The 26,620-nt window shown below is 43.3% G+C and overlaps 1 protein-coding gene across 1 annotated transcript in view; it reads left to right on the top strand.

Annotated features, from left to right (window-relative positions):
* LOC124613650 (mucin-2-like) overlaps positions 1 to 26,620 on the top strand; it is a 160,026-nt gene that overhangs the window by 99,648 nt on the left and 33,758 nt on the right. The window contains exons 5-6 of the mRNA XM_047142364.1: positions 8,633 to 11,457; positions 15,583 to 15,883. Coding sequence (XP_046998320.1) covers positions 8,633 to 11,457; positions 15,583 to 15,883 — 3,126 coding nt within the window. The remainder of the gene's footprint in view (positions 1 to 8,632; positions 11,458 to 15,582; positions 15,884 to 26,620) is intronic.

Below are 26,620 nucleotides of genomic sequence, written 5' to 3'. Positions count from 1 at the left end.
CGAGTGTTCACTTCCTGCTGCACATTAACTATTTGAGTTAACTGATTCTCACATCGGGTGATATTGTTTTTTGTTTCATGTGTGAATGTAACCAAAGTTTCTTCCTGTTTAGTGACTCGATCGGACAATGTCTCAAATCGCTGGCTGAGCTGTTGAGTGGTGTTATTTAATTCTGTCATCTGTTTTGTCGTCCGTTCAAAATTTTCGGTCATAGTATGGTTTAATATGTCAATTTTCTGACTAACGTCTCGTTTCATGTCTGCAAATAACTCTAATAGTCGGTCCAGTTTGTCAGTTTCCTGTGTCCGATTTGTGTCACATTGCTGAATTTGTCTCATATTCGGTTCTGACATTGATGTTAACAATAGCGCTGACGGCCTAGTCTCGCGTCCATTCCACATTTCGTCATTTAAAGTCGCCATCTGTGTATTATCACAAATGTTGCGAGTTTGAGGCAAAATCATTGCATTGATCTGTGAACTCGTCCATGGAGGGAAACGCGGACTTTCTTGTTGGTTGAAAGATGAATCTACTTCACTTAACTCATCTGCCGAAACTATCTCTACCTTACCACGTTCCATTGTAATAGGATGTATAATCGTAAGTCAAAAGGGAATAATATGAGTCTAACTAATAAAGATTTGACTCAAATTTAGGTTGAAATATTTTCTCGTCAATGTAAATGATTGCTCTATTGCAAACAATGGTTGAGAAAGATGCAGCAGGGTGGACAAAATTTTTCGTAACAAATGACTGTGTGGCAGACAAATTCACGATCTTCATATGCAGCTACAACAATACTATAATTACCACAAAATACAATAGAGAGAGATAATTTTGGAAACATCTAGAAGAAAACTACAGGATGTGTGGAAAGGGAAAAATGGATTCTGCAGTTGGCTATTGAATGCTTGAATGAAACATAATTGTGTGACTTACCATTAAATTTTCTGTCCTGCAGCGGCTGGTCAATCACTTCTGCGTAAATCGTATTCGTCAAAATATGGATTTTCTTAATACATCTCCATCGGATAATCACCAAAAGGTCTCAAAATGAGTTTTGCATCAATATATGCCCATGTAAAGGAAAACAGATTGAATTAGTTACAAAAATTCTTTACAATATTGTTGCATGATCATTTTCTTAGGTACAATAAAGTTGGTGTTTTAGTTACCCTTTAAAGTTCAGGATTTTTGGATATTCTCTGTTGGGAAAAAATACAAATTAAAGTTTCAAATTTGCTCAAAAACGACACATCCGAAAATTGCGTCCTGTCACGTCGCCAGTTGTAGTGGTTAATAAAAAAGAGAAGGAAAATAAGAGAGAAGAAAAGAGGTTGAAAATGTGGAAGAAATCGTGAATAAAAAAAGAGGTTTTAAAATCGTAAATGACCGTGGAAAAAAAAGGAAAAAACGAAAAGCAAATCGGACATCGTATTACAGAAGAGCTATTGTTCGGGTGGTCCTTGTGGCGTTTTTGAGCAAAAGTTAAACCAATTTCCACTACAAAAAGTATTGAAAAAGAACAGAGAATAACAAAATGTAACTGACAGGGGGAAATGACGTAGATAAGAGTTCATTCATCCTTTACCAGGTAAACTTGTCTTCTTTCATGCGGCGTCCAGGTCTTCAAAAATCTCCTACTTCATTTCTGCGCTAAAAGTCTGCTCCGAAATCTTGCAATAAGTTTCATTGTCCAGGAATTTCTAATGTATACAAAACCGTCTTGATCTTAAATACAATTTATTTTAGTTGCTTCTCTCCATCCTCCGAATTTCATAACAACTTCCACAATGTCTACACATTAATAAGTTTTTTTCGTCTTAATCAGATCACGCCTACCTTCAGCTTCAGCTATCAAGCGACAATTAAGAAAACGAATAGAAAACAAAAAAGAGTTACAATTTTAGTAGTATCTCTGCCGTCGAGCGCTCATACCGCTGCGACGGGATATTTTTTATCTGAGGGAACGAGTGTAGCGCGGCGAAATTCAAAGTCCCGCTACAAGGGGCACGAAAGGGAAGCAGTGGTTGGGAAGGGAGTGAGACAGGGTTGTAGCCTCTCCCCGATGTTATTCAATCTGTATATTGAGCAAGCAGTAAAGGAAACAAAAGAAAAATTCGGAGTAGATATTAAAATCCATGGAGAAGAAATAAAAACTTTGAGGTTCGCCGATGACATTATAATTCTGTCAGAGACACCAAAGGACCTGGAAGAGCAGCCGAATGGAATGGACAGTGTCTTGAAAGGAGGATATAAGATGAACATCAACAAAAGCAAAACGAGGATAATGGAATGTAGTCGAATTAAATCGCGTGATGCTGCGGGAATTAGATTAGGAAATGAGACACTTAAAGTAGTAAAGGAGTTTTGCTATTTGGGGAGCAAAATAACTGATGATGGTCGAAATAGAGAGGATATAACATGTAGACTGGCAATGGCAAGCAAAGGGTTTCTGAAGAAGAGCAATTTGTTAACATCGAGTATAGATTTAAGTGTCAGGAAGTCGTTACTGAAAGTATTTGTATGCAGTGTAACCAAGTATGGAAGTGAAACATGGACTACAAATAGTTTAGACAAGAAGAGAATAGAAGCTTTCCAAATGTGGTGCTACAGAAGAATGGTGAAGATTAGATGGGTAGATCACATAACTCATGAGGAGGTATTGAATAGAATTGGAGAGAAGAGAAATTTGTGGCACAACTTGACTAGAAGAAGGGATCGGTTGGTAGGGCATATTCTGAGGCATCAAGGAATCACCAATTTAGTATTGGAGGGCAGCGTGGAGGGTAAAAATCGTAGAGGGAGACCAAGTGAAGAATACACTAAACAGATTCAGAAGGATGTAGGTTGCAGTAAGTACTGGGAGATGAAGAAGCTTGCACAGGATAGAGTAGCATGGAGAGCTGCATCAAATCAGTCTCTGGACTGAAGACCACGCCACCACAGGGCTAGCTGCATTGCTGCACGCGCCTGCAGACAGGATTAATTGCACTACAGTTTCTCCCTGCCTCACTAGTGTTGACTGTTATGTATCGCCTATGTCAAACTTTTAACAGTGGGCCTATTTCCAGGGTTATTTCTCACAAAGAAAATGATTTATGTTAACATTCACTTTGTGAAAGTAAAAAAAAATAGTAGTTTTATTTTAATAATTACAATGAGTTTTATAATTTGCTTTCCTTTTCAGCTATTGAAAGGGCACGGCCGACTTCCTTCCCCATCCTTCCCTAATCCGATGAGACCGATGACCTCGTAGTTTGGTCTCTTCCCCCAAACAGATATTTAACCTTATATGCTAACGGGTGACCAAAAAGTTTCCGTTCGAAGGCCGTACAGTCCAGAATCGGTATGCCACTTGGGTAAACTCGCCGCGAACATTGAGCAATCATCCCATCGACGCACCAGGTTGACGTTACCCATTTGGCAAAACACCGTGTCCCGCTGCGTGAAGAAGTCCGTAACTGCCTGGTGCACGTCTTCGTCCTACAGGAATCGTCGATCCTTGAAGCCCTTTTTTAAGATACCGAAGATCTGATAATGACATGTGGAGAAATCAGATCTGTGGGCGGGTACTCGAGTACCTCCCACTGGAGCTGCGGTAATTTCTGCGTTACGACACTTACGATATGGGGCACACGTTATCATGAAGCAGCAACACCGCTAGTCACAGTTTTCTCGGATCATTCCATAATGGTCGTTTTCGACAGACATGCTGCCCCATACACATTCTTCATCCTCCAATGAATGTCTACCGGTATTCGTCCTTCGATAGCCAAGGAAAGAACAACATCACGTTGGCCCTCTTTTCCCGCATTTACCGCACGCAAGTCGGAAAGACACGAGTACCTCACCAATGCATTGCCTAAACGTCTGTGCTTATATACCTGCCCAGAGTCGCGCTGTGTTGCTTATACACTGCAGTAACTTCTTCAAACGGAAAATTTTTTATTGCCTCTTATATACGATTGTCTAATGTACATCATTCCCTAGCGAGGTGCAACATTTTACGTTCCTCTTCATCTTTTTGCTGCAAAGTGAAAACCGAACTAAAGATCATTATTAATAACTACGTAATTCAATAATTAAGCTGAGGTAATGTTTATTTTCGGGTGTAATAGATGTTTGACGCTGCAGTAACTCGTCCTCACACAGGATTGTCACACAAGGTAAAATGTTTATAAACAAACGTGGATATGTAAAAGACTACAATTCTGTACAGAGGAAAAGACGGATATGTCAAAGATGATAATTTTTATACAGATTACATTATTGTTTTTATTTCTTTATGTAGCCTTCGTTGCTGCTGCACCACAAAGTCATCACGCTGTACAATAAAAAGTCAAATTACGAAAAGTATTGTAACAGTCTTGTCAAAACTTGCTCAGTTTGACACCCACAACAAATTTGTAACGATTACAACAATTTAAGACTTATTACGCAAATTTTCGCAAGTATCGACAGTAATCATATGCCCGTTATTTAAGATAAAACGTTTTGTTTAACACAGAGGTTAAATAGTATATTCCCAAGATTCAAATACACAAAATCTGAATTTAGATTTTTCGTCCGATTTCTGAACAAATTGTTCAAATGGCTCTGAGCACTATGGGACTTAACATCTGAGGTCTTCAGGCCTCTAGAACTTAGAACTACTTAAACCTAACTAACCTAAGGACATCACACACATCCATGCCCCAGGCAGGATTCGAACCTGCGACTGTAACGGTCGTGCGTTTCCAGACTGAAGCGCCTAGAACCGCTCGGCCACTCCGGCCGGCCCGATTTCTGAAATAAATGTTACTACACAACTGTAAACTTTTTGAATATTAGATGATAGAAGACTATCGACACGAAAAGTTATTTCCATTTCGTCTTTTTTTAAGTTCATGTAGAGATTATACCCGTCTCTCACTCAAGTACTTGCAAAATGATTAAGGTATCTGATGGTGCAAAAAGTGTGAAGTCATCCGTCATCCAAATGAGCAACTGCTAAAAGAAATCCGCTAAATTTTGGTTACATTATAAATGAAACAAATCTTAAAAGCTACAAATTCAACTAAATATTTAGGGATTACAAATAACTAGAATTGCGACCATCATATGGACAATATTGTAGGGAAAGCCAACCAAAGACTGCGATTTATTGGCAGTACTCTTAGAAACTGCAACAGGTCTACTAAAGAGTCTAGTTACACCACGCTTGTCCGCCCTATTCTGGTGTACTGCTGTGCGGTATAGGATCAACATCGTATGAACTGACGAACAACACAAAAAAGTTTAAAGTACGTCAGTTCGTTTTGTATTGTCGCGAAATAGGGGAAAGAATGCCACTGACATGTTATGCGAAACTGGGCTGCAGTCATTAAAACAAATGGATTTTTCTTTATGGCAGGATCGTCTCACGAAATCTCAATTACCAACTTTCTCCTCCTATTGCGCAAATATTTTGTTGGTGTCCCCCAATATAGGGAGAAATGATCATCGTAATAAAATAAGAGAGATCAGAGCTCGCGCTAAAGGATTTAAGTGCTCGTTTTCCTCGTGCGTCGTTCGAAAGTCGAACTGTAGAGAAGTAGCTTGAAGGTGGTTCGATGACCCTCTGCCAGGCGTTTAGTTGTGAGCTGCAGAGTAATCATGTAGATTAGATGTAGATGTAGTTGCTGCATTTAAGAGATTACGTATGTACTATAGAAAAAACTCGCATCAACTCACAAAATTTGAACCAATGTCAGCATTAGTTTGTAAGGAAATGAGGAACCAGTTTTCTGCAATGTTTTTGGAGCGATTTGAATCACTTTCTTACTCAATCAGTATATTATTTCCGACTTCTTCTGGAGCCGCAGTATCTATAATTGCTGTAGCTAATCCATTAGGATGTGTCATTTTAAAGGGTAAAAGTAAAATTTCGTGATTTTTGTAAACGTGGGGACCATAAAGTGCCTTTTGATGTGCAATATCCTAATTTAAAAGGTTTACCTTTATTGATAAACATTTAGCTTTGGAAATTTGCCCTTGATTATAATTTATATTGAAATTTCTGACACAGCAACACAGATTAATATAAACTCCCCCAAAATCTGCTTAAGCAATATTTTAATGAACTCAAACAATTTTGTTTGTATTCTGTCTCTGTTACCAAACACTGTAAATACATTGTAAAAAACTTCAACCAATAATATTCACCAAATGTTGCCGTTAATGCATCCTTCTCATTTCACCCGAGTACACACTTCGACAGATGTCTCTGTTATACGTTTCACACACGGCTCTGTGGACTGTCCATACCATGACCACTTTGGAACTTGCACTGGCTCTTGAAAGAACCTTCTTACTTCTGATATTTTGAGGTTACAAATAACTGGAGGTTCATACACTTTTTCTGACCTGTCTATCAGTTCCAAAAGTGATGTTCCATTTGGATTTACTGAAAGTGTTTTCGCACGGTCGACAGATAGGTTTCCTGGTGTATCATCATCTTCATTCTTCAATTCAGTTATCTTCTGGACCCCTGTTTTCCTTTCTTCTTCGCCTTCCAACGATAAAAGTGTCTGAAGCACCGTTTCACAAAATGCAAACCACTATGAACGTTGGACTTGCGATTTGATTCTAAACCAGGAGGTATAGTAAACGCCAGCAATGTATTCCACAAGCAGTTGTAACGTTTTCAAGTTCGTTGCCATTACGTCCATGTTTTGAAACCCATATGCCACAAAACCTATTTGGAATTGTCAACCACCGAGAGTGGCTTACAGAATGAATTTCTAATAATACCAGATCAGTTGGAAATGCACCTGTCCTTGTAGACTGAATTATCCTGTAACAATTAGCCTGATCTGTACAGAAGTTGTTGACAAGTCTCATTCGGTGGAACCAAACGCTCTGGAAAGGGTACTCGGAAAAAAAGGTTTATAGTTCAAAAACTTTTATGAGTAACATAAAAAACATTCTCAGATTTTATAGTGTATTTTTATCCTTACAGCAGAAGCAGAGACAGAAATAATGATAAGAAGCCACTTCTTGAAAGAAGACAGTTTGCTGCGAATTTTATATGAAAGGTCAAAATACCACGAAATTGAAGTAGCTATTTATCAAACAAAACAATATAACTGCCGTTTATTGTACACTACTGGCCATTAAACTTGTTACACTAAGAAGAAATGCAGATGATGAACTGGTATTCATTGGACAAATATATTATACTAGAACTGACATGTGATTACATTTTCACGTAATTTGGGTGCATAGATCCTGAGAAATCAGTACCCAGAACAACCACCTCTGGCCGTAATAACGGCCTTCATACGCCTGGGCATTGAGTCAAACAGAGCCTGGATGGCGTGTACAGGTACAGCTGCCCGTGCAGTTTCAACACGATACCACCGTTCGTCAAGAGTAGTGACTGGAGTATTGTGACGAGCCAGTTGCTCGGCCACCATTGACCAGACTTTTTCAATTGGTGAGAGATCTGGAGAATGTGCTGGCCAGGGCAGCAGTCGAACATTTTCTGTATCCAGAAAGGCCCGTACAGTACCTAAAACATGCGGTTGTGCATTATCCTGTTAAAATGTAGAGTTTCTCAGGGATCGAATGAAGGATAGAGCCACAGGTCGTAACACATCTGAAATGTAACGTTCACTGTTCAAAGTGCCGTCAATGCGAACAAGAGGTGACGGAGACGTGTAACCAATGGCACCCCAAACCATCACGCCGGGTGGTACGCCAGTATGGCTATGACGAATACACGTTTCCAATGTGCGTTCACCGCAATGTCGACAAACACGGATACGACCATCATGATGCTGTAAACAGAACCTGTATTCATCCGAAAAAATGAAGTTTTACCATTCGTGCACCCAGGTTCGTCCTTGAGTACACCACCGCAGGCGCTCCTGTCTGTGATGCAGCGTCAAGGGTAACCGCAGCCACGGTCTCGGAGCTGATAGTCCATGGTGCTGCAAACGTCGTCGAACTGTTCGTGCAGATGGATGTTGTCTTGCAAACGTCCCCATCTGTTGACTCAGGGATCGAGACGTGGCTGGGCGATCCGTTACAGCCATGCGGATAAGATGCCTGTCATCTCGACTGCTAGTGATACGAGGCCGTTGGGATCCAGCACGGCGTTCCGTATTACCCTCCTGAACCCACCGATTCCATATTCTGCTAACAGTCATTGGATCTCGAGCAACGCGAGCAGCTATGTCGCGATACGATAAACCGCAATCGCGATAGGCTACAATCCGACCTTTATCAAAGTCGGAAACGTGATGGTACATATTTCTCCTCCTTACACGAGGCATCACAACAACGTTTCACCAGGCAACGCCGGTCAACTGCTGTTTGTGTATGAGAAATCGGTTGGAAACTTTCCTCATGTCAGCACGTTGTAGTTGTCGCCACCGGCGCCAACCTTGTGTGAATGCTCTGAAAAGCTATTCATTTGCATATCAGAGAATCTTCTTCCTGTCGGTTAAATTTCGTGTCTGTAGCACGTCATCTTCGTGGTGTAGTAATTTTAATGGTCAGTAGTGTAAATACAATTATGAATTGCTAATCTGAATACAACTTTATGAAACCCTACTAATCCAATTCGTGATCTACATTCAGACCCTTGGCTTGTTTCCATCCACAGGAGCAGCAACGACCGCCGCCGAGGGAGCCGGATGTCAGCACGTACAACCCGTTCACCCACCTGCGCAGCAACACGCGCGGTCGCCAGCCGGACAGCCGCTACCAGACGACGTCGTCGTCGACGACCGGCACGGTAGCCTCCAGGGGGCGGCCCGCCACGGCCACCAAGCCGCCCCAGCAGCAACAGCTGAGCGCCGCCAGGCCCAGCAAGGTGTCGTTCGTGCCCAAGCGGGGTCTCCAGGCGGAGCCGCCCACCACGAGGACGACCGCCACTACCACCACCACGACCACCACAACCACGGCTGTCCCGCCCCCGCCGCTCGAATACGACTCCAAAGCCGAGTATTATTACGACGACTCTTACGATCTGGAAAACGACGATGCTGCAGACGAAGATGTGTCTCACCACAACCGTCACCCAAATCACCACCATCAGGTACCCACCGGTCACGGCGCCGCTGTCGGCGGGAACGTCACCGTCCCTCACCCCAATTCGGAGCGACCACTTCCCGGAGAGAAACAGGTTCAGCCAGTGGCGGCACTCCCGGAGAAATCCGAGGTGAACAACTACATCCCAATGGGAGAAATAACGACTTTCCCCGTGGATCAGAAGGAGGCGATCACAAGTGTCGGGAAAGAGCAGACGACACTGTTGTCGGAGATACCGACCACTCTGCAGAACGGCGAGTACGAATACTCTACCGATGCCAGCAGGGAGTCACCTGGCGTCCTCACCGAGAGCGGTGCGTCTGCGTTTCCGTCTGGCGTCGCCGCCACAGAGAAGCGTACGGAAGGAACAGACGTTGCGGACACGCAGCCCGCGATCGCAACTACCCAGGAGTACGTGCCTCCTGCCACGGAGGAATACCCGCCCGCTCAGCTGCAGATAGAGACGGAACCCAGCGCGAACAAGTCGGCCGTCGCTTTCGAGATTCTTACGATGAATCCGAGACACACTCTGGTCGAGCAAGACAACTTTAAGGGTTTCGTCGACAGTTACCTGATCGACGCCACAGACTCACCTCACCAGCCACCGACAATGTCGAAACACACCACAGAAGAATCGGACACCGTCGCCGTCTCTGTAAAGAGCACTGTGACGATGAAGCGACCTGCAGAGACCGCGCTGGTGCCGCGAAATCTGAAAGCCGAACCGGCCGACCGGCCGCCCCTGGGTGAGCCGATAATATCTGTCGTCACCACCAAGAGCGTCATAAATGGTACCTCCACCATCGTGACACTCCCACCAGTGACGTCGTCTGCAGAGAAAGCCGACCCCCGTGACCAGGCGTCAGAGGACGCGCCAGATACCGCTGAGGACGCAGAAACAGAGCGCTCTGTCGTCGTCGCTGTCGTGACGAGCCGCAGCGTCTCCGGTGCGAGGTACTTGCCGTCTGGTCTCATCAAACAGGAGGAAAAGTCTGACGCCGCGGCTGCAAAGAAAGTTCTCGACGAGTCGGAGAATCCTCCCGCTAAAAACGAAACGTCTGAGGGTTCTTTGCCAGCACCAGAAACTGTGGAACGCGCCCCTGAAGCAGTTTCCCCTTCCATGCCCAGTAACAACAATTCCATATCCAACATGACACAGTCTTCCACAGAAAGTATTACCGACAAATTGGACAGAGTGCAGTCTGAACTGGCCACCAAAATTTTTAACACGACACAGTCCTCGACAGAGAGTATTCTCGACAAACTCGACAGAGTACAGTCCGAACTGGCCAGTGGAATTTTCCTCGGTGGGTTCCGGAACGGGGCTGACAACATAGACATACTGACGGACACCTCAGATAAGCCGCCCAACTCTACGAGGCTGACGACACCGCCCACGACAACTACCTACAGGTCGCCCGTCGTCATCCGCAAATTCACCCCACACACTCGTACGACCCCCAGGCCGAAAAAGCGGCCTGTCAGTATCGACACCATTCCTAGAGACAATCTCGACGGCCTTCTGCCGAACGGTTTCAAACCGAGGGGATTCTCCGGCCGAAGTAAGTCGTCGACGACCACCACCACAACTGCCGCCCCCTCGGCAATAAACATGATGGATATGCCACAAGGTGACCAGCCCATCGTTACGAACGCCACTGCTACCGGAAGATCCAGTGGTCCGAGCAGTCTGCGAAACAAAATAAGAGTCCAAGATGTGAGCGCCTTCTTGCCTCCAGGATACAAGCCTCCTCCAGAGGAAGCTAACGCCACCGAAAAAGCCCTCACGCTGGAAGCGCTTCTAGGAAAGGTGAAAATATCCGCGCCCTCGTCTCTACTGCCGCCGGGCTACAACGCCTCCAAGGAAATGAGTAAAGATACTAATACGACGCGGGACAAGCCAAAGGGCGCGCCGGTCGTCACCAAGGTAGACAGCATCGACAAGCTGCTGCCTCCCGGCTACAAGAAGCTGGCTGCGGAAGTGACGACTGCACCTTCCAGCTCTGTAGCGACGACGACGTCGAAAGAGGCGGGCATCCTCGAATCGCTGCTGGGTAAAGTGAAGCCGGTGGACGTGAGCTCGTTCCTTCCGCCAGGATTCGCCAAGAATTCGTCTGCCGCGCAGGAGGACAAGGGTGGCAGTGGCAGTGCCCTGGACGCGCTGCTGGGGAAGGTGCAGTTCAAGGACGTGACGTCACTGTTGCCGCCGGGCTACAAGCCCGAGGAGGGCGGCGCGCCGACGCCGGCCATGGTGTCCAGCACCACGCAGGCCACCTACCGGTTCGTGGCGCCGACGCGGCCCGGGCTGGTGCGCAAGCCGCTGGGCAGGACCAGCACCGCCAGGAGCGTCGAGGCCAACAGGCCGCCCGTCCCCACTATCAAGGGCTGGGGCACCAGGTAGGTACACTCCTCGCCACGCATCCCTGTACACCTGACACAGCCAGCATCCGCTCCCTGACATATTCGAGAATGCCTGTCTGTACCTGCCCTTATTATTTAATCACGAACAGGGTTTCATCTTCTTGGGTCTTAGGGTGACAACTGAACCTCACAATCACAGTTAAACTCGCAATCTAACCACGTCACTCTGGTGCGAAAGGTGCCGTCTGACAGTTGGAGGGACGCCAGCGCTCCAAGCGGTGAGAAATCAGACTGTTACCTGCGTTGTAAGGACAACGTTTGTTTTTAATTTTTCTGTTTAATTAACGAAATACTTGTTATGTTTTGCGTTCCTTGCATTAGTAAATTACCAAGTGACATGAATTACCGTGAAACAAATGTAAAAACATCGCTAGCACAGACAGTTGTTGTTGTGTTGTTGCTTTTGTTGATGTTCATCTTATATCCTCCTTTCAAGACGCTATCCATTTCGTTCAACTGCTCTTCCAAGTCCTTTGCTGTCTCTGACAGAATTGCAATGTCTTCGGCGAACCTCAAGGTTTTTATTTCTTCTTTATGGATTTTAATACCTACTCTGAATTTTTCTTTTGTTTCCGTCACTGCTTGCTCAATATACAGACTGAATAACATCGGGGAGAGACTAAAACCCTGTCTCACTCCCTTCCCAACCACTGCTTCCCTTTCATGCCCCTCCGTGATGACTGGGTGTTGTGCGATGTCCTTAGGTTAGTTAGGTTTAAGTAGTTCTAAGGTCAAGGGAACTGGTGACCATAGATGTTAAGTCCCATAGTGCTCAGAGCCATTTGAACCATTTTTTTTTTTTTTCATGCCCCTCAACTCTTATAACTGTCATTTGGTTTCTGTACAAATTGTAAATAGCCTTTCGTTCCCTGTATTTTACCCCTGCCACCTTCAGAATCTGAAAGAGAGTATTCTAGTCAACATTGTCAAAAGCTTTCTCTAAATCTACAAATGCTAGAAACGTAGGTTTTCCTTTCCTTAATCTAGCTGCTAAGATAAGTCGTAGGGTCAGTATTGCCTCACGTGTTCCAATATTTCTACGGAATCCAAACTGATCTTCCCCGAAGTCGGCTTCTACTAGTTTTTCCATTCGTCTGTAAGGAATTCGCGTTAGTACTTTGCAGCCGTGACTTATTAAACTGATAGTTCGGTAATTTTCACATCTGTCAACACCTGGTTTCTTTGGGATTGGAATTATTATATTCGTCTTGAAGTCTAAGTGTATTTCGCCTGTGCCGGCCGAAGTGGCCGTGCGGTTCTGGGCACTGCAGTCTGGAACCGCGAGACCGCTACGGTCGCAGGTTCGAATCCTGCCTTGGGCATGGATGTGTGTGATGTCCTTAGGTTAGTTAGGTTTAACTAGTTCTAAGTTCTACGGGACTAATGACCTCAGAAGTTGAGTCCCATAGTGCTCAGAGCCATTTGACCTATTTTTTTATTTCGCCTGTCTCATACATCTTGCTCACCAGGTGGTAGAGTTTTGTCAGGACTGGCTCTCCCAAGGCCGTCAGTAGTTCTAATGGAATGTTATCTACTTTCGGGGCCTTGTTTCGACTCAGGTCTTTCAGTGCTCTGTCAATCTCTTCACGTAGTATCATATCTCCCATTTCATCTCCATCTACATCCTCTTCCATTTCCATAACATTTTCCTCAAATACATCGCCCTTGTATAGACCCTCTATATACTCCTTCCACCTTTCTGCTTTCCCTTCTTTGCTACAGACAGATCTAATTCAAAAGACCTTAGATTTTGTACACTCGTTTCCTAGGCATCTTAATAATTTGTATTTGAAGAACTTAGCTTAAGGCTTTTAAGAGCTAGGACATTTCGGTTTTTTGCAACACTGTCAAAGCTTGTATGTCGTTATTTTTTTGTCGTTGGAAAGGCTGCGACAGCCATTTCTCTTTTCAGGATTTGCGGAAAATTTTATCGCATTGCTGAGTGTTGTAATAGGTTATGGTACGGTAGCATCTTGACATGGTTTTCTAGTACGCCACAGTAAAAGTGTCGCAAAAAACATCGAATCTGGACTTGCAGCATGCGGCAAATTAACTATTCATTTCACTTTGAAATATTTTTGAGATCGAGACTTTTTTTTACTTTCCAGTTCCGTATTTATAACTTCGCTCATCTTTATGGTAACTGAAATACGATATGGATTATGTCACCCAAACTGTCACGAATAATTTTTAAAAGTGTAAACAGTCAACAGACTGACCGGCAACACATTCCCATACTACAAAATTAATTAATTAAAATCAAAATCAATGCAACATCCGTTGCTCAATAAACACATCTAGAATTCCTCATGATTTTTAGTCGGTGGCCATACGTACCCATGTTGCTCCTTTACATTTCCATATGTTATCTAGTCATCTTCTATTTGGTGATATTCTCTGTCTTGTCTTCTCTTTTGCAATCCAGCAAAGTATTTCCTTACTGTACGTCCCCACCAGCTTCATTTCGTTTTCATTGCAGTCAGAATTACGTCTTTCACTTGCAGTTTTTCATGTCTTGTAATTCATAAGGTGCATCTTTCTTAGAATGCAACTTTTCGTGGATGTAGTTCATTTCTGTAAAACGTGTGACCGCGTCATATGGGATGAAAATATTGACGTTTCAGAAAAAATGGCTCTGAGCACTATGGGACTTAACATCTATGGTCATCAGTCCCCTAGAACTTAGAACTACTTAAACCTAACTAACCTAAGGACATCACACAACACCCAGTCATCATGAGAAAATCCCTGACCCCGCCGGGAATCGAACCCGGGAACCCGGGCGTGGACAGATACCTTTGCAGACAGTCTTCATCAGTTTTTCTACTCCTCGCTATCTTATGTAAAAACTAGTGGAACACATTAACTGTAAACTTTCGTTTTCAGACATACCAAACATTTAGTTTTGGAAACTTCATATAGTTTACCAAAACACATCAGACGCTTTTTAACGTCCTCTTCATTTCTTTTCATGTTCATGCAATCGTTAAATTATGCTGCCGTAAATACAAATACTCTTCAGCCAACTCTATGACTTTATTGTGAATTTATACTACTTTCTTTTCAACGTGATGACTATGATTTTAGTATTATTATAACTGATTTTCAGTCCTAGTTTCAAACTTACTCTATTAAGTTCTTGCATTCACTGTTAAGGATTCCCTGCGCTAGGGGCAAACAGTACAATATCGCAAGCAAAACGAATATGGCTCAAATGTATTCCATTAATTCGTCCGTAGTTTTCTCAGTTCAAGGGTCTGGAAACATTCTGTAGCACTGCTGAGTGTAGTTTTGGTAATAATATAATAACTGATAAACGACATAAAATTACCTTGATAACTTTTCATTAAAATTGATGTGGCTCAGAAGGGGCGAATAATACTGCTGCCGCCGGCCGCGGTGGTCTCGCGGTTCTAGGCGCGCAGTCCGGAACCGTGCGACTGCTACGGTCGCAGGTTCGAATCCTGCCTCGGGCATGGATGTGTGTGATGTCCTTAGGTTAGTTAGGTTTAAGTAGTTCTAAGTTCTAGGGGACTGATGACCACAGCAGTTGAGTCCCATAGTGCTCAGAGCCATTTGAACCATTTTTGAATACTGCTGCCAAAATCTTCGATCATTTACAAAATGCCTTGCAGATATCGAAGCTAAATTTGAAAGCAAATTAGGAAGCTCCTTCCGTGTAATGCTTATGTCACTGCAAAATGTTTATTTAGAAAATTGTAGCTTTTTTCGTGGACTCTTCTGCAAATGGTTATCATGCACTCATAGTTAAATACGGATTAATCAAATAGCCCGTAAACTAATTTGTTACACATTGTGAGCGGTCCATGGGACTATGCTCCACATTGTATTTGCTGCAGTTCTCCTGGCAGCGAAAATATCTGTACGTCAGCAGCAACTGTAGTGCGAGGCGCACAACACTCTAGTCAAGGTGTAACTGACATTTGATTTCCACCGTGGGTGGAATCACAGATGAGCAGCGTGGTGCTTGTTAGTTGCAGAATATTGCTTTCCGCCATGTCGAATTTTCAGTAGGTGCCAACGACCTGTGGTTCCGCAAATGGCACTTCAACGCGAATCTCTTGTCTCCTTGTGTTGCAGGTCGACTACGCCATTCACCGGCTGGCCCACGCCGTCAACTACTCCCATCTCAATAGAGAAGCTGCTGGAGCAGGCGCGGACCGCCGAGGCGGAAACGACCTCCTCGACTACGACCACCACTACGACTACGACCACGACGACGACGACGACGACGCCGCGGCCGACAACGCCGGGTATCTGCACGGAGGACTGCGACTTCGTGGGCACGGTGCGGCTGGTGGGCGGCGTCGAGTGGGTGCCCGAGCTGCTCGACCACAACACGCGCGAGTGGCAGCAGCTCGCCAACGACGTCAAACAGCAGGTGCGTTCCCAGCCTTCCACAAAGTCACCCGGTCCACTTCCTGACACTTTCCAGGGCGCTTCCACTCGTCGGGAGGCAGCGTCCGCCTCTGCCTCCCCGTGTCCCATTAACAGGTTGTTTGTACATCTACACTACTGGCCATTAAAATTGCTACACCACGAAGATGACGTGCTACAGACGCGAAATTTAACCGACAGGAAGAAGATGCTGTGATATGCAAATAATTAGCTTTTCAGAGCATTCACACAAGGTTGGCGCCGGTGGCGACACCTACGACGTGCTGACATGAGGAAAGTTTCCAACCGATTTCTCATACACAAACAACAGTTGACCGGCGTTGCCTGGTGAAACGTTGTTGTGATGCCTCGTGTAAGGAGGAGAAATGCTTACCATCACGTTTCCGACTTTGATAAAGGACGGATTGTAGCCTATCGCGATTGCGGTTTATCGTATCCCGACATCGCTGCTCGCGTTGCTCGAGATCCAATGACTGTTAGTAGAATATGGAATCGGTGGGTTCAGGAGGGTAATACGGAACGCCGTGCTGGATCCCAACGGCCTCGTTTGCAGGACAACAACCATCTACACGAATAGTTCGACGACGTTTGCAGCAGCATGGACTATCAGCTCGGAGACTATGGCTGCGGTTACCCTTGGCGCTGTATCACAGACAGGTGCGCCTGCGATGGTGTACTCAACGACGAACCTGGGTGCACGAATGGCAAAACGCCATTTTTTCGGATGAGTACAGGTTCTGTTTATAGCATCATGATGGTTACATCCGTGTATGGCGTCATCGCGGTGAACCACATTGGAAGCGTGTATTCGTCATCGCCATATTGGCGTAACACCCGGCGTGATGGTATGGGTGCCATTGGTTACACGTCTCGGTCACCTCTTGTTCGCATTGACGGCACTTTGAACAGTGGACGTTACATTTCAGATGTGTTACGACCCGTGGTTCTACCCTTCATTCGATCCCTGAGAAACCCTACATTTCAGCAGGATAATGCACGACCGCATGTTGCGGGTCCTGTACGGGCCTATCTGGATACAGAAAATGTTCGACTGCTGCCCTGGCCAGCACATTCTCCAGATCTCTCACCAATTGAAAACGTCTGGCCAATGGTGGCCGAGCAACTGGCTCGTCACAATACGCCAGTCACTACTCTTGATGAACTGTGGTATCGTGTTGAAGCTGCATGGGCAGCTGTACCTGTACACGCCATCCAAGCTCTGTTTTACTCAATGCCCAGGCGTATGAAGGCCGTTATTACGGCCAGAGGTGGTTGTTCTGGCTACTGATTTCTCAGGATCTATGCACCCAAATTGCGTGAAAATGTAATCACATGTCAGTCCTAGTACAATATATTTGTCCAATGAATACCCGTTTCTCGTCTGCATTTCTTCTCGGTGTAGCAGTTTTAATGGCCAGTTGTGTACATCTATCTTCCACACTTTACAATATGTGACAGAGATAACTTTTGGTAATATTTTGATGCCACTATCTTTTGTTCCCTTTCATGTTCCATCGCGAATGATGCATCGTAATAACGATTGTAGATAAACATCCGTATTTCTCTGATTTTTTTCCATTATGCTCATTTTGCAAGACGTATGTGGAGTAATATGTTGCCCAACACTTCCAGGAACGTATACTCTCAGAAAAGTATACTTCTCTGTATGCGCCTGCTGAAGTTTCTTGAGAATCTCCGCAACGCTCCAGTGCCAGCTTTTAAAAAATCCGTTGGAGAAATGCACAGCTCTGTGCTGTATCTTTACTATCTCTTCTTTATATCAACGTTGTAAGTTTCCCAGAACGATGAACAGTACACAAGTGTGTTTCCTTAAGATTCTTCCTATTAATCTCAGCCTGGCATCTGCTTTTCCTGCTATTTCTTTTATATCATCACTAGCGGAGAAATGTGGCGTTGCCCTGGTGTTGTTTATGGCTGTGCGTCTGGCCTTGTGCTTAATATTTATGACGTCATTACTCCTGTAGTATGTATCGCACAATTGTATAATTTTGTAGTAAGATTCAGTGGCACATGTGGATATTGTCTGCAATATGTGTTGCGAATGGAGTTAGTAGCAACGAAGTAATAAACTTAAACGTCATGCAAGATGCGGCAGTTTTAAACGCATCTCATTGTTTATGACGTCATATCTCCTGAAGTATGTGTCGTACAATGATATAATTTCGCACTTACATTCAGTGGTACATGTGCATGCTGTCTGTAAAATGTGTCGCGAGTACAGTTAGCGGTAAAGAAGTAATAAATTATACCGTCATGCCTCAAGCAGTACTTTTACTGCATGAACAGCGGAAAAATAATAAGCGATAAACATTTTTCCTTTCCTCAGTTTCTAAGGATTGCCAGAGAGAAAAAATTTCGTAAAGATTTAAACTCGTGTGTAAAGTTTGTTGCAAAACGCAAATGCTGAGAGTCTCAAATAATTCTGGAATTCACGCGGCGAGGGCTATGCTTCTTTTTCACACCCTCACCCACCCCTTTGACAGGTAGATGGTTCGTACCTCCACTGCAATTACTCCTAAACATTCAACTGTAGCTCTGTTTCCAGTGTTTCTTCGTTGGTAGTGTAACCAAACAGTAGTAGTTTTCTTCGCCTACTTTTGCGCAAAACGTTAGTTTTATTTACGTTCAGGGTCAACTGCCACTCCCCCGCACCAATTGTAGAGCTTCTGCAGGTCTTCCTGCAGTTTGCAACCAAGTTCTGGCATTACTATTTATCCTGTAGATAACTTCCTTGTCTGCGAACAGCCTCATGGTGCTTCAGTTATTATCTGTTAGATCACGTATATTGTAAGCAGTAATGGTCCTGTCACAATTATTTGGCATACTCATGATATTACCTTTATATCCGTCAGTTTTGTTCCATTAAAAATGGCGTTTTGAGTTCTGTCGGCAAAGGAGTCCTGAATCCAACCATAAATCTGCTTTGACACTCAGTTACATCGTGTTTTGTTCTCTAAATGACAAAGCAGAACTATTATCAAATGCTTTCCTGAAACAAGGAACACAAAATCATTGTTTCCAGAAAATTGTGGCTAAGTAACCTTGTTATTCATATCATATACCTTCAGGTGTGCAAAGTTCAGCCAGGAGGAGGCACTGCAGCAGGTAGCATGGACCTTGCACCTTGCTGAACTGGTACAGCTTATCTGCTTCAGCTGAGAGGAGAGGAGGCCCCACTTGTGCATGTTGGCCTTGCAGTGTGCCACTCACCCCCTTGTTCTGTCGAAAGTTTTGGGGAGCTTACTGTCAGAGTCTGGCTCTTCTCACAGAAGGATGTCCCAGTTCTCTTGTTCTGTCCTCCACCTTTCCACTCAATGGAAGAGAACCAGAGTTCTTAGCAAGAAGCTTTTTGTGACTTGTGGGCATTTCCCAATTGGCTGCAGTCTGTGCAGTGGGTAGTGAAGTTCAGTTCCAATCTTCTTCCTCTCCACATCTCACACAATGTCCTGGTGCACATGAGGGGGAGTAATGCCAGTGAGTGGGTACAGTTTATGCACTGGCATTGGATTTGAGCAGCCTTTTGCAATGCACACTGACTTCACTTAGGTACCCCACTGTCTTTAATGTACAAACGCCCTCCACATGGGAGGAGCATACCCAGCAGCAGACACACAAAGTGCCATAATAGACATCCATAACAGCTGTCTTTCTGCATCTCGTGTCTGGCTCCTCAGGGATCTGGTACCATTGCTCCTGGCACACACTGTGGTTCTGCTGTCACTGCAGTGCTGTTTAAATTTCAGGATGCAATCCTGAGTCACCTCTGGATCTTTGATTGTGAGCAGCATTGGAATCATTCACCTCACTACATAATAGAGTTTCCATTAAGGCATATCTGCTTTCTTCTCACATTAATTCTTGTTCTGAAAGACTGTGTTTGACTGATTAAATACGGACTTATTCTCTACTGCCATCCTCTTTTAGGTAGGCCCTAAGTGAACTTTGCCCAATTTCTTTCCAGTGAACTGATTCCATTCCTCAGGTGTGATTTAGCAACATCTACATAAAGCCTGTCTTCACTGAATTTTGTTACAGTCAACAAGGTGCATTTCATTGATTTTATATGGTACAGTTCATGTTATGACCGCCACTTCCTTAGCATAGTCAGTTAAAACAAAAGAAAATGTTTTGTAATTGAATTTGGTTGTATGAGTGACACTGTAGCATAAATGAAGTAGTGGTGGAATCCTGCACTCCAAGAGAATGGCATTACAATTTTTCTATGAGAAAAGCAATATTAAACTGTTTCTGGAAAATAATGACATTTTTCTGATGGCAAATATGACTGACTAAACTGCAAGCCTCTTTTCATGTGACACCATTACAAAATGCATCAAACGTATGACACAAATTTACGTGTTGTTGCAATCACCATTTGCTCCTTTTATCTTATGTTTCTGCTGATAATGAAAGCAGATTGATATTATGTAAGGTTTTGAAGCAACTGTGATTGCATCAAATGAAATTTTTTTTCAGTCACAAATTTTTGAGATATCAGAATAATTGGAAGTAACAGAGTGCCCTATCTGTTGAAAAGAATGCAGGTCAAAATAATTTTTGGTTAACCTTCCTTAATTTTCCCATTGTCAGTGCCTTGGTGTGCAGCTGCATTATCCATAAAAAAGATCGATTTTTCTCCAAAATAAAAGCTTCTTCTACATCTACATCTATAACCTGCAAACTGCTGTGAAGTGCATTGTACTATATGTTAGACTTCATCACTTTCAGTTCTTGTATGGAGCATGAAAGTGTAGGTTATGATTTTGGTGGAATGTATTTTGAGCTGGGGGTTATGTTGGCATGGGATTATTTTACCAAAATCATTTATCAAGAATTTAAGTACCTTCCACAAATGAATTACAAGAGTAGAATATTAAAGAATGATGGCAACTCACTTTTAGATACAACCCCAGTGGCACATAAAGTGGCACCAAACAAGAACAGCAAATGAAGAATAAAATGTTCACACTCTCAGCTCACAGATGTTGCAACAGGTCATCACATCAACCACAGGAGAACAAATTAATAAAATCAGAATACCACCTACATCTGCTAACTGGCACCTTCACTGACAACTCACTACTACTACTACTACTACTACTACCACTACCACTACCACTACCACTACCACCACTACCACTACTACTACTATCTACCAGGCTATGAATTTGCCTATGCTAAGAACAACACTAATCACTAAAAATTATATTATTTGTAGTTTCATATCATATGGATTATGCCCTCAGTGTGGCAAACAAACAATGCACAAACTATTGTTTTGAGAAATATTAACACATCCCAGCAACATACAAGGAAACATGATATGAGACAGATTACTCTGCCTCACAGCCACATTGTGTAATATATTAATGGTAATTAACCATGAACCATGGACCTTGGTGGGGAGGCTTGCGTGCCTCAGTGATACAGATAGCCGTACCATAGGTGCAACCACAACAGAGGGGTATCTGTTGAGAGGACAGACAAATGTGTGGTTCCTGAAGAGGAGCAACAGCCTTTTCAGTAGTTGCAGGGGCAACAGTCTGGATGATTGACTGATCTGGCCTTGTAATACTAACCAACACAGCCTTGCTGTGCTGGTACTGTGAACGGCTGAGGGCATGCCGTTTACTGTATGGTTAAATGATGATGGCGTCCTCTTGGGTAAAATATTCTGGAGGTAAAATAGTCCCCCAATTGGATCTCCAGTTGGGACTACTCAGGAGGACCTCGTTATCAGGAGGAAGAAAACTGGTGTTGTACGGGTCGGAGCTTGGAATGTCAGATCCCTTAATCAGGCAGGTGGGTTAGAAAATTTAAAAAGGGGAGTGGATAGGTTAAAGTTATATATAGTGGGAATTAGTGAAGTTCAGTGGCAGGAGGAACAAGACTTCCGGTCAGGTGAATACAGGGTTATAAATAGAAAATCAAATAGGGCTAATGCAGGAGTAGGTTTAATAATGAATAAAAAACAGGAATGCGGGTAAGCTACTACAAATAGCATAGTGAATGTGTTATTGTGGCCAAGATAGATACAAAATCCATGCCTACCACAGTAGTACAGGTTTATATGCCAACTAGCTCCGCAGATGACGAAGAGATTGACAAAATGTATGATAAGATAAAAGAAATTATTCAGATAGTGAAGGGAGACGAAAATTCAATAGTCATTGGTGACTGGAATTCGATAGCAGGAAAAGGAAGAGAAGGAAACATAGTAGGTGAATATGAAATGTGGTAAGGAATTTAACAGGAAGGCACCTGGTAGAATTTTGCACAGAGCATAACTTAATCATAGCTAACACTTGGTTCAAGAATCAAGAAAGAAGGTTGTATACATGGAAGAACCCTGGAGCTACTGGAAGGTCTCAGATAGATTATATAGTGGCAAGACGGAGATTTAGGAACCAGGTTTTAAATTGTAAGACATTTCCAGGGGCATATGTGGACTCTGACCACAATCTATTGGTTATGAACTGTAGATTAAAACTGAAGAAACTGCAAAAAGGTGGGAATTTAAGGAGATGGGACCTGGATAAACTGACAGAACCAGAGGTTGTAGAGAGTTTCAGTGGCAAGACAGAGATTTAGGAACCAGGTTTTAAATTGTAAGACATTTCCAGGGGCATATGTGGACTCTGACCACAATCTATTGGTTATGAACTGTAGATTAAAACTGAAGAAACTGCGAAAAGGTGGGAATTTAAGGAGATGGGACCTGGATAAACTGACAGAACCAGAGGTTGTAGAGAGTTTCAGGGAGAGCATTAGGGAACGATTGACAAGACGGGGGAAAGAAATACAGTAGAAGCAGAATGGGTAGCTGAAATAGTGAAGGCAGCAGAGGATCAAGTAGGTAAAAAGATGAGGGCTAATAAAAATCATTGGGTAACAGAAGATATATTGAATTTAATTGATGAAAGGAGAAAATATAAAAATGCAGTAAATGAAGCAGGCAAAAAGGAATACAAACATCTCAAAAATGAGATCAACAGGAAGTGCAAAATGGCTAAACAGGGATGGCTAGAGGACAAATGTAAGGATGTAGAGGCATATATCACTAGGGGTAAGATAGATACTGCCTACAGGAAAACTAAAGAGACCTTTGGAGAAAAGAGAACCACTTGTATGAATATCAAGAGCTCAGATGGAAACCCAGTTCTAAGCAAAGAAGGGAAAGCAGAAAGGTGGAAGGAGTATATAGATGGTCTACACAAGGGTGATGTACTTGAGGACAATATTATGGAAATGGAAGAGGATGGAGATGGAGATTAAGATGAAATGGGAGATATGATATTGCGTGAAGAGTTTGGCAGAGCACTCAAAGACCTAAGTCGAAACAACATTCCATTCCATAGCCTTGGGGGAGCCAGCCCTGACAAATTTCTACTATCTGCCAGGCATGATGTAAGAGACAGGTGAAATACCCTCAGACTTCAAGAAGAATGTAATAATTCCAGTCCCAAAGAAAGCAGGTGTTGACAGATGTGAAAATTACCTGAACTGTCAGTTTAATAATTCACGGCTGCAAAATACTAACATGAATTCTTTACAGTCGATTGGAAAAATTGGTAGCAGCCGACCTTGGGGAAGATCAGTTTGGATTCCATAGAAATGTTGGAACTCATGAGGCAATACTGACCCTATGACTTATCTTAGAAGATAGATTAAGGAAATGCAAACCTACGTTTCTAGAGTTTTTAGACTTAGAGAAAGCTTTCGACAATGGTGACTGGAAAACTCTCTTTCAAATTCTGAAGGTGGCAGGGGTAAAATACAGGGAGTGAGCTTTCGACAATGGTGACTGGAATACTCTCTTTCAAGTTCTGAAGGTGGCAGGGGTAAAATACAGGGAGTGAAAGGCTATTTACAATTTGTACAGAAGCCAGATTGCAGTTATAAGAGTCGAAGGGTATGAAAGGGAAAAAAAGAAGTTGGGAATGGAGTGAGACAGGGTTGTAGCCTCTCCCCGATGTTATTCAATTTGTATATTGAGCAAGCAGTAAAGGAAACAAAAGAAAAATTTGGAGTAGGCATTAAAATCCATGGAGAAGAACTAAATTCTTTGAGGTTAGGCCCATGACATTGTAATTGTCTCAGAGACAGCAAAGGACCTGGAAGAGCAGTTGAACGGAATGGACAGTGTCTTGTAAGGAGGATATAAGATGAACATCAACCAAAGCAAAATGGGGATAGTGGAATGTAGTCGAATTAAATCGGGTGATGCTGAGGGAATTAGATTAGGAAATGAGACACTTAAAGTAGTAAAGGAGTTTTGCTATTTGGGGAGCAAAGTAAATGATGATGCTCAATGTAGAGAGGATATAAAAAGTAGACTTGCAGTGGCAAGGAAAGTGTTTCTGAAGAAGAGAAATTTGTTAACATAGAGTATAGATTTAAGTGTCATAAAGTCATTTCTGAAAGTATTTGTATGGAGTGTAGCCACATATGGAATTGAAACGTGGATGATAAGTAGTTTAAACAAGAAGAGAATAGAAGCTTTCCAAATGTGGTGCTACAGAAGAATGCTGAAGATTGGATGGGTAGATCACATAACTAATGAGGAGGTATTGAGTAGAATTGGGAAGAAGAGAAATTTGTGGCACAACTTGACTAGAAGAAGGGATCGGTTGGTAGGACATGTTCAGGGGCATCAAGGAATCACCAATTTAATATTGGAGGGAAGCATGGAGGGTAAAAATCATAGAGGAAGACCAAGAGATGAATACACTAAGCAGACTCAGAAGAAGGCAGTAAGTACTGGGAGATGAAGAAGCTTGCACAGGAGAGAGTAGCATGGAGAGCTGCATCAAACCAGTCTCTGAACTGAAGACCACAACAACAACAATGGGTCATTACACTCAAACACATATACAGTTTCCTACAATATACATAATACTCATGGTACATGCCTCTGGATTTGATCATCCCTTCATCAACTAACAAAGTATCACTGCAGCCACTAAAGCAGACTCTTAGTGTTCTACCTTTACAGTATCAACAAAACTTTTCTTCTGCATATCTTGGTAGGACTTCCACCTTCTCCTGCCACAGGCAAAAAGACACTGATCACCCTCTTGATTGATGATGTCCACAGCTGTCCTACCAGCCTGCATCAACTGTTAGTTCCTCAAAGAGTCCGGCCCCATGGCACATCAAGTTCCAGCTGATTCTCTCTTAGCTGCTGGCCACAAGCTAACTCTCTCTCCATGTAATCCAGCATTCTTGTAGCTCTGACTGTGGCTCACTGCAGTACCTTAGGCCTGCCAAGGCTATCCAGAATGAGTCAGGCTAGTGCCCCTCACCAGTCCCTTCAATGCTCCCACTCTCGTGAGTCGTTAGCACTGCAGCTTCTGGTAGAGGCTCTAGTAGTCTTCGCCGCAATCCTGTTCTGCTGTCTGACACCTCTAGACTCAGCCCACTTTTACCAACAATGTCAACTGTCACTCCTAACCTTGGCCAGACCCTGCACTGACCTCTGGAGATTGTCCACAGGTTTCCCTGGTCATTCTACTGCAGCTAAGGTGCTGGCCTCCAGGAGATTTGTAGTGGAACAGGTCACTGACTTCCTCTGTGTCACACCACCCTATCTTGCCCTGGAGCAGCGCTGTTGCAACTTACACAACACAAAATTCACCTTTTGACCACACTATTAGCGTCGTACAATGAAGCTGCACCAGACAGAGTGAGCAGGAAGAACAATGTGCCATGAATTTCAAATTCATAGCACAAAAGAATAACTGCTTTAATACCTCTGTGCACCTGATAATTAGTCTAATATTTCCTTCTGTAATCCCTATGGGAACAGTACTTAGAGGCTAGTATATTCCTAAATTCACCACTTAGTACTGTGTCTTGAAACTCTTTATTGGCATTTGTCTTCAATAGACTGCCACTGGAGATGTTTTGGTATATTCCTCATCTGCAGTCTACATCTACATCTACATCTACATAGATACTCTCACAAGCCACCATATGGTGCATGGTGGAGGGTACTCTGTACCACTACTGGTCATTTCCTTTCCTGTTCCACTCACAAATAGAGCGAGGGAAAAATGACTGCCTATATGCCTCCATAAGAGCCCTGATTTCTTGTATCTTATCTTTGTAGTCCTTATGCAGAATTCATCAATGTATGTTGGCAGCAGCAGAATCATTTGGCAGTCAGCTTCAAATGCTGGTTCTCTAAATTTTCTCAATAGTGTTTCTCAGAAAGAATGCTGCCTTCCCTCCAGTGATTCCCATTTGAGTTCCTGAAGCATCTCCCTAACACTTAAGTGTTGTTTGGAAATAATGGTAACAAATCTAGCAGCCCACCTCTGAATGGCTTCAATGTCTTTCTACAATCCGACCTGTTACAGATCCCAAACACTCGAGTAGTACTCAAGAATAGGTCACACCATACCCTATATGCTGTCTTCTTTATGAGTGAATTACTCTTTCCCAAAATTCTTCCAATAAACTGAAGTTGATCGTTTGCCTTCCCTACCACAGTTTTCACATGCTTGTTCCATTTCAAATTGTTTTGCAACATTATATCTAGATATTTAAATGACTTGACTGTGTCAAGCAGGACATCAGTAATAAAGCGTCCAAACATTACAGATTTGTTCTTTCTAGTCATCCACATTAACTCACATTTTTCCACATTCAGAGATAGCCGTCATTCATCACACCAACTAGAAATTTTGTGTAAGTC

Source organism: Schistocerca americana, chromosome 4 (genome assembly GCF_021461395.2).
Source record: "Schistocerca americana isolate TAMUIC-IGC-003095 chromosome 4, iqSchAmer2.1, whole genome shotgun sequence".
In the NCBI taxonomy this organism is placed as follows: domain Eukaryota; kingdom Metazoa; phylum Arthropoda; class Insecta; order Orthoptera; family Acrididae; genus Schistocerca; species Schistocerca americana.
This window is presented reverse-complemented; position numbering and strand designations above follow the sequence as displayed.